General features: G+C 61.2%; 1 protein-coding gene across 1 annotated transcript; it reads right to left on the bottom strand.

Annotated features, from left to right (window-relative positions):
• Positions 1 to 11,073: 11,073 nt before the first annotated feature.
• On the bottom strand, positions 11,074 to 11,943 carry MRGPRG (MAS-related GPR, member G). The gene has a single exon (XM_012664931.1). It carries the CDS (start codon positions 11,941 to 11,943, stop codon positions 11,074 to 11,076), a length of 870 nt encoding a protein of 289 aa, XP_012520385.1.
• Positions 11,944 to 14,859: the final 2,916 nt, after the last annotated feature.

Here is a 14,859-nt window from a genome sequence, read left to right as displayed (position 1 = left end):
CTGCTGGCCCCATGTCCTGCTCCCAGGACCCCCCACCTGCACCGTCTGCACCCAAAGGTTGGCTGAGTTCTCAGCCGGCTCGGACGCTGGGAGGCTCCTCATTGCCCCCCCAATGCGTAGCTTCCTCCCGCTTCTGCCAGCAACATCGGGTCGGAAATTTAGAAACGTACACTTTCAAGTCTCTTTCTTAAAGTAAATAATTTTGACGAGAGAAGCCAAAAGTCAAAGGCACAGAGGAGGAGAGGATACTTCAGAAGTGGCCTCGCAAGGGGCAAATGACTGTTTACAGGTCCTAAGTCTCCGACATCCCATAACCTGCCTGTGGGGCAGCAGCTGGCCCCGGAGGGGGGCTGGGCAGTCGCCTCACCACCTGGCGGCAGCGGCAGGCAGCAGTAGTGGGAGCCGCGCCTGGAGGAGGGAGCGGGGCCTGGGGATGTGGGCGCAATGCACCGTCCACCCCTGGTGCTGCCCTGGAGCCCGAGGGCCCCCCCAGGCTGGGCACCGCTGGGGCGGGTGGGAGAGCAGACTTGGTGCAGAGCTGGTGCCCAGCTGGCCGGCTGCCAGTCCCTAGGGAAGTCTCTACGCCCCTGGGCAGGGGCCGCTCCCCAGCCCTCTCCTCTGCAGTTCCAGACCCCCAGTGCTTCCTCGGGGGTCCCTGAGCTCCCCAGGTGGCACCAGGCTCCAGGCGTGGGCTGGGGGCTACCGCGAGATGGCACTCACCGTGCAGCAGGGCATGGGAGCGGCTGGGGTCCCTGCTCCAGGCTGGTCCTTGCAGTGTGTGCCACCGGCTCTGCTGTTGAGCACCGCTCAGCCAAGGACTCGAGGCTGGCTGCCCCGCCCTCCCAGGCTGACAGGCTGGTCCAGACGTCTCCGGAGTATCTGAGATGTCCCGGCCACTGGCAGGTGTTTTGGGGACTGCGGGTGTGAGCCAGGCAGTGGGGGGTCACTGCAGGACACGGGGGCTCTCAGGGGAGTGCTGAGGAGACGGTATCCCAGCTGCACCCACACCTGCCCTGCGCACGCTTGCCTGGAACTGCCAGCTGTCCCTTCCCGCAGGTCCCGCCACTGTAGCTGCCTCCCAGCACTCCGCAGACCCAATTGCAGCCGCAGCTGCGGTCTTTGCTGTGCAGCCCAGGGTGTTACCTAACTCCTCGGAGTAGCAGCCGGCTCTGTGGCAGGTTGTTCAGGGATTGTAGTGCGGAGCAAAAGGTTTGCCGCAAAACACCAAGAAGGTCATTCCCTGACCTTCCATGGTCCCTCATTTCAAAGAGAGGTGAGCAGAGGCACAGAGACAGAGGGTGGCAGCCTGGGGTAACACAGCAGGCAGGGGGCACCGGGATTCAGGCCCATTTTCCTTGCGTGTTTCTGTGCATTGCTCGGGTACCCAGCTCCCTCCACACGCAGACCAGCCCAGCCCAGCCCAGCCCAGCCCGAGGGAAGCCCTGTAGCTTTGGGGAAGAGGGACCACTGAAGCTGGGTGAGAGAGCTCAGGTACCCAACACTCAGGGACCCCGGAGATTGCGTGTGGGCGGTGGGGCGGGGGCAGGTGGACAGACCTCCTCAGTGCCCCTCTCTCGTACCTGGAGAGTGTGGGCAGCGCCGTCCCTGGCCTCCACCGTGGGCAGCTCTGCCTCCCGCGTGCCAGCGCAGGACGGGGCCGGCCTCTCCTTAACACACTTAGCGCTGCCACTGGCCCAGATTCCAGGCGGCAAACCTCAGAGCGCTGCGGGGAGTAGCCATGGCCGCAGGATTTGGAGCTGCAGAGGGTTCCTGAAGGCAGCCCGGGTGCCCTGCCCTGCCCAGCCCTGCCTCACGGCCATGAAACATGAGGCTCGGACCACTTCTTTGCACAGACGTTTCATATCGAGGAGGCCACGGCCTGGGCTTGGTCGACACACTTTGCCACCTGTTGGACAGGCTACTCGGCGTCTCTGTGCCTCAGTTTACCTGACCTCATGAGGATCAGAGGAGGCGATTTCTGTAAGGAGATGCAGCCCACATCGTGCCACGTGGTCAGCGCTCTACACACACACGGTGACGTGCTCCTTCTCTCATTCGACCCTCACAAGAATGCTTCTGGCTGCGTCGGGTTTCCCATCTTACAGATGCGGTCACTGAGGCCCACAGACTGGTCCCGGGTCACTGCAGGAGGGTTGCTTAGAGCAGTGGTCCCCACCCTTTTTGGCACCAGGGACTGTTTTAATGGAAGACAATTTTTCCATGGACTGGGTGGGAGGATGGTTTGGGGACGATTCAAGTGCACGACATTTATTGTGCACTTTATTTCTATTATTACTACATTTTAATATATAATGAAATAATTATGTAACTCACCACAGGTTGGGGACCTCTGGCTTAGAGGACGGCGACCCTGGAGGGGAGAGGGAGGGACAGCAGAAGGAGGCCGCTCCGTGGGGCTGGGGGACAAGCCCGTCCCGGTGTCGTCTGTCCTACCACTTTCATTTCATTTGGTGCCGCAGGACACGTCGCACCCGCCAGCCAGGGCGGGGTGTAGGGGATGTTAGAGAAGGCACAGAGGCTGGGTGCAGGGCTGTGAGAAAGGCAGACATCCGACAGTCCTGCCAACAGGACTTGGGACGTGATTGTCATCAGCCGGCTGCGCACGGCAGGCTTTGGAAAGTGCGGAAGCATGACCGAGGTTGGGTCCCCGCCCTTTTTTTTGTGGCCTTAAGGAACGACAAGGAAATGACAAGATAATTGTAAGTTTAATGTATATCACCGAGTAGACGTGTTCGGAACAATATGCTTAGTATATGACACCAAAGATTTTATCTGTGTTCTTTACTGGAAACACACATGCGTTTCGCTATAATAAACACGGAGATCCGGAGAGGTTCGCGAGCTCTTCGAAATGGAAAGAGTGTCTCCTCCTCCTTCAGCCCGAGACTGTGGTCTGGAGCCTTCTTCGTTGCGCTGTGACCCTGGGAGAGACGCTGGACGGTCTCTACACAGGGGGCCCCGTATTTGCCGCTGAGGATGCTGGGTAGATCCCTGCATGTCCTCCCCCCGGCCCCGTCTGGCACAGACAGAGAACCCCGACAGGACGGAAGCCCCGTCCACTAAATACAGGCCCCTCCAAATGTCACCAACGTTACAAAGTGGAGTGTGGTCACCCCTGGTGTCCCACCTACGGGTAAAGGGACAAGACTGTTGGAGAGAAACCACTCACTGGCGACATGGGCCGGGGTCGTGGTCCAGGCAGGTCTGAGGGGCGGGGGGCTCAGAGCACACACAGGGCGGCACTGGGTTCTACGTCTGCCCGAGCTCTCGCCAGCCATCGGGTCCTGGGACGGAGAACGGGGTGCGGTGCCTTGCCCCGGGCTGGCTGGCCAAGCTCCAAGCTCGGGGAGCTGGCTGGAGTGGGGCCAGGCCCAGCACAGAGCCCTCTGCGGCCAGGTGGGGCCTGAGACACCTTGAGTTTCTGGAGGAACAGAGAAAAGCGCCAGTCTGATGAACAGTGGACGTGAGGACGTTCATTGCTGTTTGGTTTCCTTCTGTTGAAACAGGCATATTTCATACTTTCAGGGGAGGGAACAAACCTGCTTCCGAGAACCACAGAGTTTGGCAGGGCCCTTACTCAGGCTGTGTGTGGCTTGGAAATTCTCATTTTCCAGGGAATTCGTGAGTCTGAGCCAAGAGCGAAAATTCTATCTGTTCTTCAGGCACCCTTCTCCCTCCTCACCTCTCCTTCCCCCTCCTCCGCTCTTCCTCATCATCTCCCTCGCTCCCTCCCTCCTCCCCCTCCCTCTGCCCCTCTCTTCTATTGGCCACTGACAGTGCCCAGAAGGCCTGTGGCCAAGGCTGGGAATGCCGCCTTGGGAACACGGCGCTGGACCCCATGCCCACCTGAGTCCACTGCTGAGGACGCTGGTGTCAGGGAGGATGTAGAGAATGTCAAGGTCAAATCCGGGAGTTTGGAGACCTGCCTGATGGAGGAGGCTGTCTGTGTGCACGGGGCCGGGGAGGGCATCCAGGTGCTTGGAGGGTGATATAGGGCAGGCTGTGAGTGAGGTGTGCTCCGTGGAGGAGGAGGAGGAGGAGGAGTGACAATGGTGGTGATGATGATGATGATAGTGGTGGTGGTGGTGATGATGGTGATGATGGTGATGGTGATGGTGATGATGGTGATGGTGATGATGGTGATGATGGTGATGGTGATGGTGATGATGGTGATGGTGGTGATGGTGATGATGATGGTGATGATGACGGTGATGAGGATGATGGTGATGGTGGTGATGGTGATGATGATGGTGATGAGGATGATGGTGATGGTGATGATGATGGTGATAGTGATGAGGATGATGGTGATGGTGATAATAACAATAATAACAGAAACGTGTGCTGCGTCAAGTACCTGCTGTGAGGCGGCATCGCCAACCCCGGGCTCCGCTGGAGGCCTAGCTGGCCCCTGCTCCCTCTCGGCGTAGCGGCTGGGGTGACGTTTAGCCTCTCAAACCTGCTCTCACGCTTCATGGTTTCTGGCCCCCGGCCCCGCCTACAGCAGGATCTGGCATTTCCCTCTGTATTTTGGCGATCGGTTTATCCCATCCTAACCCCAAAGTGCATCGCACCAGTGGTGGAATTTCAGATACTGTGAGGAGCAGTGGAGGTGATATCTTGGGGTGTGGAGTAGCCTCATCCCCAAATCTGCTCCGGAAAGGCAGCCCTGTGAAAAGTTTGGCCCCTCCCTGGGCAGCCTCGCGAGGAGACGTTAATGAGAAGGCCCTGCCAGGCCGGCCTTGCCGGCTCCGGAGGCGGCGCTCTGTCTGCTCCAGGCTCCCCACAGGGCGCTGCCAGACGCCCTTGCTCTGCGTGGCTCCGGCTGCCTGCCCTGCTCCTGCAGGGCAGCCTCTTCCGGGCCACCTGCGGCCCCTCGCTGGGAGCCCAGCGTCCGTCTGGGATCGGGACTGGGGAGTCCATCTCCAGCAGGCTGAGCCCACCCAGCTCCTCAGGCTCCGTGAGGCTGAGACACGGGTCCTGGTCAGAGTCCCTGGGGCATGTGGCCCGAGCATCAGGGACACACACCCGTCAGAGCAGGCCCGAAGGTGACGCCCTGGCTCCCAGGCCCGGTGGGGTGTGGCTCCGCTGCTGTCCGGGCAGCCCGGCCTTGAGTAGGTCCCACCTGCCTGGGCCTCAGCTTCTCCATCTGCTGGAAGATGGAGACGAGGGGTGGAGGCAGCGAATTCTTATCCCAGCCGGGAGGTTAAACGTGAAAGACTATTCATCACGTCCACAAAGACATAGGCTCTCTCATTTTTCTAGAAACCTGAGGCTTCCGGGTCTGTTTCACCCATTCTTACACAAAATGGGGGTGAAAAGCCCATTCAGTCTCCTATCTAGAAATCAACAGCTCAGCACAGTGACGGCGGCGCAGGACTCGGTGAGGGCAGAGAAGGGGCCTCCGCGGGGTCATGGCTGCCCGAGGGCCCAGCCTCTCTCCAGCCCCTCCTCTGTGGCCAGGTGGCAATGCCAGCCGCTGACATTTCGGTGGGGCCAGAAATCAGGATTTTTATGTGAAATCTTCTAATTGTTCAGTGCTGGCAGCTAATTCGAAAATATTTTAATCACCGCGGCTGCCAGCCAAGAAGCAGTCTGCAGCCTGTTGGCTCTGTCTGCGCCAGCAGTGGCTGACCCTGAGGGCGACCCTCGAAGGCCGGGCCCTCGGCGGCGCTGCCTCTGGTGAGCGCCGGCCAAGCGCAGTCACTGTCACCCATGAGGACACTGGGTCCTGAGGTGTGAAGCGTCTGGCCCAGAAAGCTTGGAGGAGGGGCCCCTTCTCTGAGCCCCCGCCCTGCGCCCTGGCTGCTGAGGGCGACCACGTGCAGACCGACGGGGCTCCGGGAAGCGCTGGCTGGCGGAGCTCGGCTGCCGGGGCTGGGGGTTCCGGGGTGCAGCGCAAGGGCAGGCGGGAGACAGCCTAGGGCCTCCCTGGACCTCAGAGCAGTTTTCCTCCAGGTCCGGCGTCATTCGCTCTGCAGACCCCTGCTCCCGCCCCGGAGCGTGCTCACGTGCAGGCGCCCACGGCAGGAGAAACCGACTCTGCCAGGCGGCTGCTCGGAGGAGGAGGCGCTGACTGACAAGAACACGGCAGGCATCCAGGGACAGCCTGCGCCAGGTGCCCCGGCCTCGTCTACCCCGGGTCCTGCCGCCTCAGCCACGCCCCATCGGCCCGGATGGCCCTGTTGTTCCTCTGACCACAGCCAGTACCCCACAGGCTTGGTTCACGCCCACTTTTGCGACAGGCGTGGGCCCTGCAAACCCTGGGGACATACGTGCTTCGAAATTCAGAATCGTTATCATTCTTTTCATTTTAGAGGGAGGATGAGCTCTGGGTCTGGCGATGGCAGAGTAGCTGACGTCGGAATAACCCTCCTGCTATTGAATAGCTGCAAACTCTGGAGAGAAGGAAAGGCAGCTCTTTGAAGACACAGGAGAGTAAACAAACTCAGGTAGAACCTGGAGGAGCCGCAGTCCGCATGGCTCCCTTTGGCTGCTGTAACGACTATACAAACTCAGCGGCTTAGCAATGCACGTGTGTGGGCTAGGGCTTCTGGCGGGTGGAATCCCAAACAGTCTGGCCCGGCTACGTCAGGCTGTCCGGCCACACGCCTTCCCTCCCCAGCTCTAGGCGAGAAGCTCTTCTCTGCTTCTTCAAGCTTCTGGAGGTGCCTGCTGTCCTTGACGCAGGGTCCCTTCCTCAGCCCCCTGAACGCTCTTCCTCCACCCTCAGGTCTCCTCCCCTCCCCCGACGGCCTCCCTCTCCTCAGGACCCCTGAAGTTACCTTGGGCCCAGCCGCACCATCCGGGGCAGTGTCCCCATCTCGAGATCTTTAATTTAATCACACCTGCAAAGGTCCCTTTGCCGCATAAGGTGACACTCACAGGTCACACGGATTAGGACATGGGTATGTTTTGGGGGGGGTTGTTTTCGCCTACCACAGCATATATGTTCATGGTGGTGGCATCTTCTTGATGGAGTGACCCTTTTATCATCACACAATGTCTTTGTCTCTAGGAACAACTTTTTGCTTAGAATCTATTTGGTCTGATGTTCCTATAGCCACTCCAGCTCTCTCTCGGTTACTGTTTATGCGGTATATCATTTTGCATCTTTTTGCTTTTAACCTATTGGTGCCTTTGAATCTAAGGTGTGTCTCTTGCAGGCGGCAGATAGTCGCATAATTTTACAAAATCCATTCTGGGAATCTACGCTTTCGTGGGGAGTATTTGCATATCCCAAGGGTGTGGACGTCTTTATGGGGGCACGATTCAGCCTACAAGAAAAGATTTAGAAGAAATTATCCAAGCTACTTCCCTCAGGAAACTGGAAAAAGAAGAGCAAATTAAACCTTCCTGAAGTGGAAGGAAACACAATAGAGACAGGCAGACGGCAGTGAAATAGGCAACAGGGACCATATGGAAAAATCAGCAAAACAAAAGTTGGTTCTCTGAAAAGGTCACTAAAATTGGTGAAGCCCTAACAAGAAGGATCAAGAGAAAACGCAAAGGATCCGACGGCAACACCGTGTGGGTCTGACAGACAGTGACGCGGCCACAGGAATCACGCTCGCCACTCCACGCTGACAAATCCAAACGCAGGTGAAACGGACGAATTCCTTGAAAAGCAAAACTCTCTGAAACTGACACAAGAAGACAAAGAGAATCTGAATAGCCTTGTTAAAGGCTAAATATTTAACCTTGTTAAAGGTTAAATATTCCTTGTTAAAGGAATCAAAATTGTGCTGTAAACCCTTTCTCGGAAACGCACTTGGCCGCTGGTGGAGCGGTACTTACCGCTCAGACCCGAAGTCTTCCAGGGACCGGAGCAAGAAGGAGGAACCTGGCGCCCAAACCCGGACGGGAACAGTGCAGGAAAAGAAACGAGAGGCCAGCGTCGCTCAGAAACATACACGCAAATATCCTTCCCGAAATGTTAGCAATTGAAATCCGTCTGCACACGGAACAAGACACTACACCAGGGCCAAGTGGGGACTAAGGACGGAAGCCACTTTGACCCCCGTCGGGGAGCTGAAGGGAAAAACCTAGATCGTCTTCACAAATGGAGAAAGGGGGCCGTCGGGCTGAGTCAATGCCTGCTGCAATTAAGAACAGGAGCAGACGGGAATTGTCTCAGCGTGCGGCAGCCTAAGTGGCCCGCCCGCCGTGGGATCCCCGCCGTGCCCTGGAGTGGGGGCTCCTTGGCTTGTCATGAACTGGGAGTGTCAAGGGCAGGTCGAAGCCTCTCGGGCACCTCCGGGCACCCTCGGCACACTGTCTTTGAATTGTGTTTGTGTCTGTCCCTTCTCTAGAGGTCAGGCTCCCTGGAGACAAGGCCGTACCATGGTGGGGCCACATCTCGAGCACCTGGCCCAGTGCCCAGCGTGGAGTTGGCTCAGTGATGTTTCTGGACTCAGCAGGGGGGTGCGGCCAAGGGACGGGGGCAGCCTGGGTGGCTGGACTCTGCTCTGAGCAGACCTGGGCCTCTCTCTGACCATCCACTCAGGCTTCAGGTCGGCGCTCAGGATGCCGGTGGCCGGGAAGCCCGATCCCGCCCCATTCAGTTGCACTCTGTCTTAGCCATATCATTTATTCGCTTGACCACATCGTTCATTCACTCCCCCATCCATCCGTCTATCCACCTGTCCATGCACTTGACAAACACTTGCCGAGCCCCTTCGCCGGGCCCGTCCAGGGAGACGGCGGTGAACAGGCTGCTGGCTCTGCACCCTCGTGGAGACCACCCTAAGGTGAGAGACACGACACTCAACAGGCAAACAAACGAGCAGGCAACCAGGGAAAGGAAGCGCTCGGCGTGTCAGCCTGTGCTGGGCGGGGGTCGGCCGGGGTGCTCGGACAGGACAGGTGCACACAAGGGGAGTGGAGGGCACGGCACCCACCCCAGTATTCCAGAACAGGACAATCACAAGGGCAGGCCCCCAGTGGCTGGGCGGGATGGTGCCAAAGGCAGGAATGGCAGAAGGCAGCGTGGTACGTGTGCCAAGGTCGGGGCGGGGGGACACCCTGGAGCACGGTTGGAGGCAGAGGGGTGATGCATCTGACCTTGAAGGTTAGGACAGGCTCGTCCTCTGCCGCGGCCCAGCTCCCTGCGGTCCTGGCAAGGAGACCTTGTCCTGACTCCTCTTGCAGACCTGGGCTCCGAGCAGTCAGGTGACTTGCTGGAGGTCACCCAGCCAGAGAAGAGCCAGCAGGATGCGTCCCAGCTCCTGGGCTGGAGTCCAGGTTCTTCCTGCGTCTGTCTGGACTCAGACCAGCCCTGGGACAGCCTCGTCCTTTCATATGGCCGTGAGCTTCTCCAGGACCGGGGACGTGGGCTGCTCTCTCTGGACTCAGGCTGGTGTTCCCACAGTCCAGCCGTGAGTGACGGGGACAGAGGGCCCCGCGCTCCCCGTCTGTCTAGACTGGGCTATTTATCACCCGCCCCAGACAGGCTGCCCACCTGTCCCTGCCGGCACACAGATGGAAGGCCCCGTGGGGGGCCCCACAGCTATTTCTTGGGGTTGGGAGGATGGGCTGGTCCCAGAGCATCCCAGCTCTGACACTGCCCCACCCCCCTTCCACTTTCAGGAAGGAGGCCACACCGCGCCTTGGGGTCTAGTGTGAAGTGTCACAGAATGGACGAGCCCTCCCCACCCCTCCTAAAGCCAAGCCTCTCCCCCGTCCTAGCCGCCAGGTGGCCTTCGACTAACAGCGCTGCCCACTCTCCACTCCCTGCTGGACTGTCCCCTGTCCTGAGGGGCAGTGTGGGGAGAACAGGCAGGGGACGGGGGACTTGGCGTGGCCAGAACCACGCTCATCCTGGGAGGGACAGAAAACCGCAAAGGCGGTGTCTCGGGTTGGGGGCTCCAGGGAGTTTTTTTTCTTTCCACTTTTTAATGTGCCCCCAAATCCCCATGACAAGCAACACGTCACCTTGCTAGTGGAGGAGGAGCAGCTTTATTCGGCAATTCACGGGGAGTTGTAAAATGCTGTACCAGGTTTCACAAAGCAAGGACGGAATGTCTTTATTTTGGTAAAAAAGGGAAATTTCCTCAAGTCTTTATAAAAAAATACACGACTGGAGTGTTCTTCACCAAAGACGTCTCCATCTGGGTAGAAAAAATTTTGATGATTTATCTTTTTAATATTTTCAGTAGGGCTTGCATGTTTTAATGACCATGAAGTATTTTTTTAATCATCAGAAAACACAGGAAATGATTTGTACTCTGGGAGACGATTTGAGCGTGGGAAGCCTGCCCTCACTTTCCCTCCCCGAGGGCCGGGCTGGCTGGGGCCCGGGGTGGGGAGGGGAGTGAGGGGACTTCAGATGGAGGGAGAGCAGCAGGCGACCCAGGAGCACCCGAGGGCCCAGCCCAAGGTCAGCGCCGCGCGGCTCTGGCGCCACGGGGCCTGTTACGTGTGGAAGCAGCGCCATCTGGTGGCCCCTGTTGGTGCCATCAGGCAGCCAGTCCTGGTCCTTGGAGATTGGGGAGGCCATGGGGGTGGTCACCACCAGATGGGCAGAATGACAGGCATTGAGGGGGAGGCATGGGTGAGGGGGGAGGCATGGGTGAGTGGAGGAGGGAGGGTTCAACCACGACTCCTCAGTGGCAGGGTCAAAGCATGGTCTCGGTGGACGGGAGGCATCTACAGACGCCCAGGAGCCCAGACGCCCGGGTTCCAATCGGTCCAGCCCCCACCTGTTCTCTCACACTCGACTTGGGTGTGTCAGACGGGGAGGTGGAGGGGGCAGGAGGAGGGACGTGGGCTTGCTGTGGGTGGGGTGCACGTCCCCACCCTGCTCTGGGGGTGTCCTTTCCCCGACCCTGCCCGATGTCTCTCGGCCTTGGTTTCCTGCTTCCCTCGTCATCTGCGGGCTCGGCAGGGCGGGTGGTCAGGACCACATCCCTCCAGCTCTGTGTCTAGCCCTCGGGTCCCCAGGGCACGAGCGGGGCAGTGGGCAGGGTCACTCCTAGTGGTGGGAGTGTCTGGGCGAGTGGGGGCGAGGGTGGGCATCTCCGGGCAGGCCCTGCAGGGTTGGGGGTCGGCCACCACCTATACGGAGCCCAGGGGCAGCGACAGCCCCCCCACAGCCGGCGCAGCCGCCTCCCCCAGCGCCCGCTGCAGGACGGCCAGCAGCGGCTCCCGTTTCCCGGGCTGCCGGCCCATCACGAAGTAGATGAGCGGCTTGGAGCTGCTGTTGACGCAGGCCAGGAGGGCGGCCAGCGGGGGGAACATGGGCAGCAGGAAGTTCAGGAGGGGCCGCAGGCTCCAGTAGAGGACGAAGGGCAGGCCGCAGAAGAGGAACAGGAGCACCGCGCCCAGCGCGATGCCGTAGAACCTGGGGCGCTGGCGCTGGGAGCAGCAGGCCACCCAGAGGAAGAGGACCAGGCCGGCCGTGCAGGCCACACAGACCAGTGCCAGGAGCCAGGTGACGCTGGCTGCGTGGTACCGCAGGCAGGCCAGCGGGTGCGCGCGGGCGCGCAGCAGGCCACAGGCGTGGGCGGGCACCAGCACGGCCGGCAGGGTCAGCGCCCAGGCCAGGGCGCACAGGGCGGCCGAGGCGTGTCTGGGCCGGCAGCGCTGGTAGCAGGCGGGGAAGATGTGGGAGAGGCAGCGCTCGGCGCTGAAGGCCGCCAGCAGCCACAGCCCCGCCGCAAAGCCCAGGAAGGTGATCACGAAGTAGAGCGTGTCCTGGGAGCCCAGGGCGGCCTCGGCCACGGAGAAGCCCACCTGGCAGCAGAGGAACAGGAAGTCCGCGGCGGCCAGGTGCAGCAGGTAGACGGAGAAGGGCCCCTTCCTGATGTGCAGGCCGAGGTTCCAGAGCACCAGCCCGTTGCCCGCCAGCCCGCCGAGGCCGATGACGAGAGTCAGGTAGAAGACGACGCTGGCGAAGGTCTTCCAGAGGCCGAACACCCCGAACATCGCGGCCGGCTCAGAGACGCTCGTGAAGGACCCTGCCAGGGGGCACAGGTGTTGGCCACGGGCATCACATGTGCACCGCGTGGGGACACAGGGAGCCCCTGGTGTCGTCCAGGCACAGCTCCAGGGCCACCTTCCGGCTGCGTGACCGTGGCCGGCGCCCAGCCCGGTGACCTCAGGTGTGATGTGCTAACACGTGGGGCCTGCGGGGGCCCTGCTGCCCTGGTGGGGTAGACTGCCGTGCACAGAAGACCCCCACGTCCCTCCGTGGTGAGGTGCCACATCGCAGAGGTCTACCCTGTGCTGGACAGGTCTCCGTAGGCAACGGTGATGCTCATGGGGACCCTCGTGCAGGGGTCTCCTCCCTCCTGGGGAACAGCAGAGCATGTTCCCCACCAGGAGCCCCGTGGGTGGCCCCCACCCCAACCGGGGGCCTGGGCCACACTCCTGCCGGGGTCCTCGGCCCCAGGGATCTCTGGAGGTGTCCAGTGCTGTCCCAAGGACACTTTGTCCTGCACTGGGCAGCAGTTTCAGGTGGCCTCAGGAGGAGGCCAGATGACACGTGGGGGCAGGAGAAGGCGCAGGGAGATCCTGGCACCCCTCCCCGCGGTGGCAGTGCGGTCGGATGCCGCTCTGAAGCCTCAAATCCAGGGAGGGGACTTTGTTGGTGGGTTGCAGGGCCCTGGGGTCCTCCCAGGGGCTGCCGACACGGGGGGAAGTGGACACAGGGTTTGCCGCCAGCCTCGAGGAGCGGGAGGTACGAGCCCCACGAGTCCCCGGGGATGTCCTCAGAGCGGGACGGGGACCAGCCACGGGAAGGCGGGCTGAAGCAGCGCAGGGTCTCAGAGCAGCGCCCCCACCCCGGCCACCCTCTTCTCAGCCCAGGACCTGCAGCTGAGGGGCCGTCGGGGCCCGGGCAGTGCCGGGGTGCCAGGCGGGAGATAAGGGGAGAGAGAGGGGGAGACAGAGGCAGGGAGGGGGGAGATGGAGAGAGACAGAGACACACAGAAATACAGAGACCAGAGAGACACAGACAGAGACAGGGAGAGAGAAAGAGACAGACAGAGACAGACGGGGAGGGTGGGGAGAGGCCCCCGGCCCCAGCACACACCCTGCCGTCTCCTTGCCCTGCCCCCGCCCACACGACCCTCTTCGCTGACCCTGGTCTCACCCTACTTTGAGGCTTTGCTCCTTCTCTCAGGCCCAGAACCTTCTGCAGCTTCTGCGGCCCACTCTGAGCCCCCCTGCCCCACGCCTGAGCGTGCTCGCCTGGCACCCTTTGTGTCGTCCTTGTCCCAGTTGTAGGGTGGGGGCCGTGCCCGCCCCCGCCGGGTGCACAGTGACGGTGGCTGGTCCTCCGAGCCCGGCCAGCAGGCTCAGTGCGTGGGGCCTCACAACATGGGAGCCGAGACCTCGGCCAGGCTCCAGTGTGGCGGCGGCCTGGGGCAAGACCCTTCTGCTCCCGGCCCAGTGTCCCGAGGCCCACGTGGGGAGCTAACCAGGCTGTCCCAGCTGCACTCTGGCCCCGTGGCGGGGGCTGCACCCCTGGAGGAAGCGGCAGGGAGGGTGCGCACGCGGGGGTGAGGTCCTGCCTGTGGTCAGAGTGGACACCTGCCAGGGGCGCTCCAGTGACCTCAGCCTCCGCTTCCCAGTCCGTCCCTCCCACCTTCTTTTCCCCACCACGTCCCTCCCAAAGGAAATCCTGGCCTCTGTGGCGTCCCTCTGGGATCCACACTGGGAGCAGGGGCCCTGCAGAGGGAAGGGGAGGGCGCGGCTCCCACTTGGGGGTGGCGGCAGAGCCTTCTCACCTGCTGACGGGGCTGCCCTGCTGTCCCCAGGCCTTCTCTGCTCAGAGCAGCGCTCACTGCCGCGGGGCTTCTCCCTGGCCCTAAATCCTCTCGAGTCCTCTGGGGCACAGCTGGCTGGACCAGGGCATCCTGGGCCAGTTCCCTAGAAGTGGGAGGGTGTGGTCCCCATTCACAGAAATGAGCCAAAACAGGGGTGTTGGCAGTGTGGGCCAGCCCTCCCCTTCCTCCTGGCAGGGAAACTGAAGACACGAACATACCTCCCCGCCCCCCACCTCATATCGTATCTGGTGCGGGGAAGGCTGGGACTCTCCGTGTTGGGCGGGGCTGGGCCACCCCTTCCAGCCGCCCCCGATGGTGGGCTGCTCCTGGTGTCCTTTGGTGGGCTGCTCCTGGTGTCCTTTGGCTTGCTGCAGGCACCGGGGGCCCAGGAGCTATGGCTCAGGCCTGGCTGTAGCTCCTGGCCTAACCCCTTCTGACTGTGTGGTCTTGAGAGAATGGCCTAGCCGCTCTGTGCCTCAGTTTCCCCTCACTGCACCGACCATTTATGGGCAGTTCAGTGCCTGGTGTGGCAGGGGCCCAGGCTTGGGCCTGGCTCCCACGGTGGGTGGGCTGGCCGCGCTCCTGGGGGTGATCTGCACGGCTGCCCTCCCCTGCCTAAGGAGCCCCTCACCGTCCCTCTGCTGCCTCTGACCCTGGGCTCTGAGCCCTCAGTGGAGTCTTTGGGGTTAAGATACTTTTCCAAATTTTGTATCCTGAGACGCTTCTGATAAGAAATCTTCTTTTTCTCGGGCCGTTTTCTCCAGTTCCTGGGTGAACAGAGCATGTCAGCTCAACACACCAGAAATCATGTCGTAAAGACGCCGTGTGGCCTCGTATTTCAGAAATGAATTAGGCTTCAGATGTGGCTTCCGCGACACACACCGTGGCCCCCGAGCGAGTGTTTCTTCAGTCCTGCTGTGGGGGCCCAGGCCAGGGCCTGCCGTTCCCTGCCCCGGCATTGCTGCACTTCGCTTTAAGATGCAGTTCGGAGCCGGCACCCTGCATGTCCTGGTCCCCTCCCTGCGCCGCCCCAGACGCTGGTGCGGGGACCTTCGCTGACCTTCGCCCACCG

Source organism: Propithecus coquereli, unplaced genomic scaffold (assembly GCF_000956105.1).
Source record: "Propithecus coquereli isolate 6110/MARCELLA unplaced genomic scaffold, Pcoq_1.0 Scaffold120, whole genome shotgun sequence".
NCBI classification, from domain to species: domain Eukaryota; kingdom Metazoa; phylum Chordata; class Mammalia; order Primates; family Indriidae; genus Propithecus; species Propithecus coquereli.
Note: the sequence above shows the minus strand (reverse complement) of the source record. Positions and strands in the feature narration are given on the sequence as shown.

What these genes read in the sequence shown, in the direction of transcription:
- MRGPRG (XM_012664931.1), bottom strand. Translation starts at nt 11,943, where the DNA reads ATGTTCGGGGTGTTCGGCCTCTGGAAGACCTTCGCCAGCGTCGTCTTC.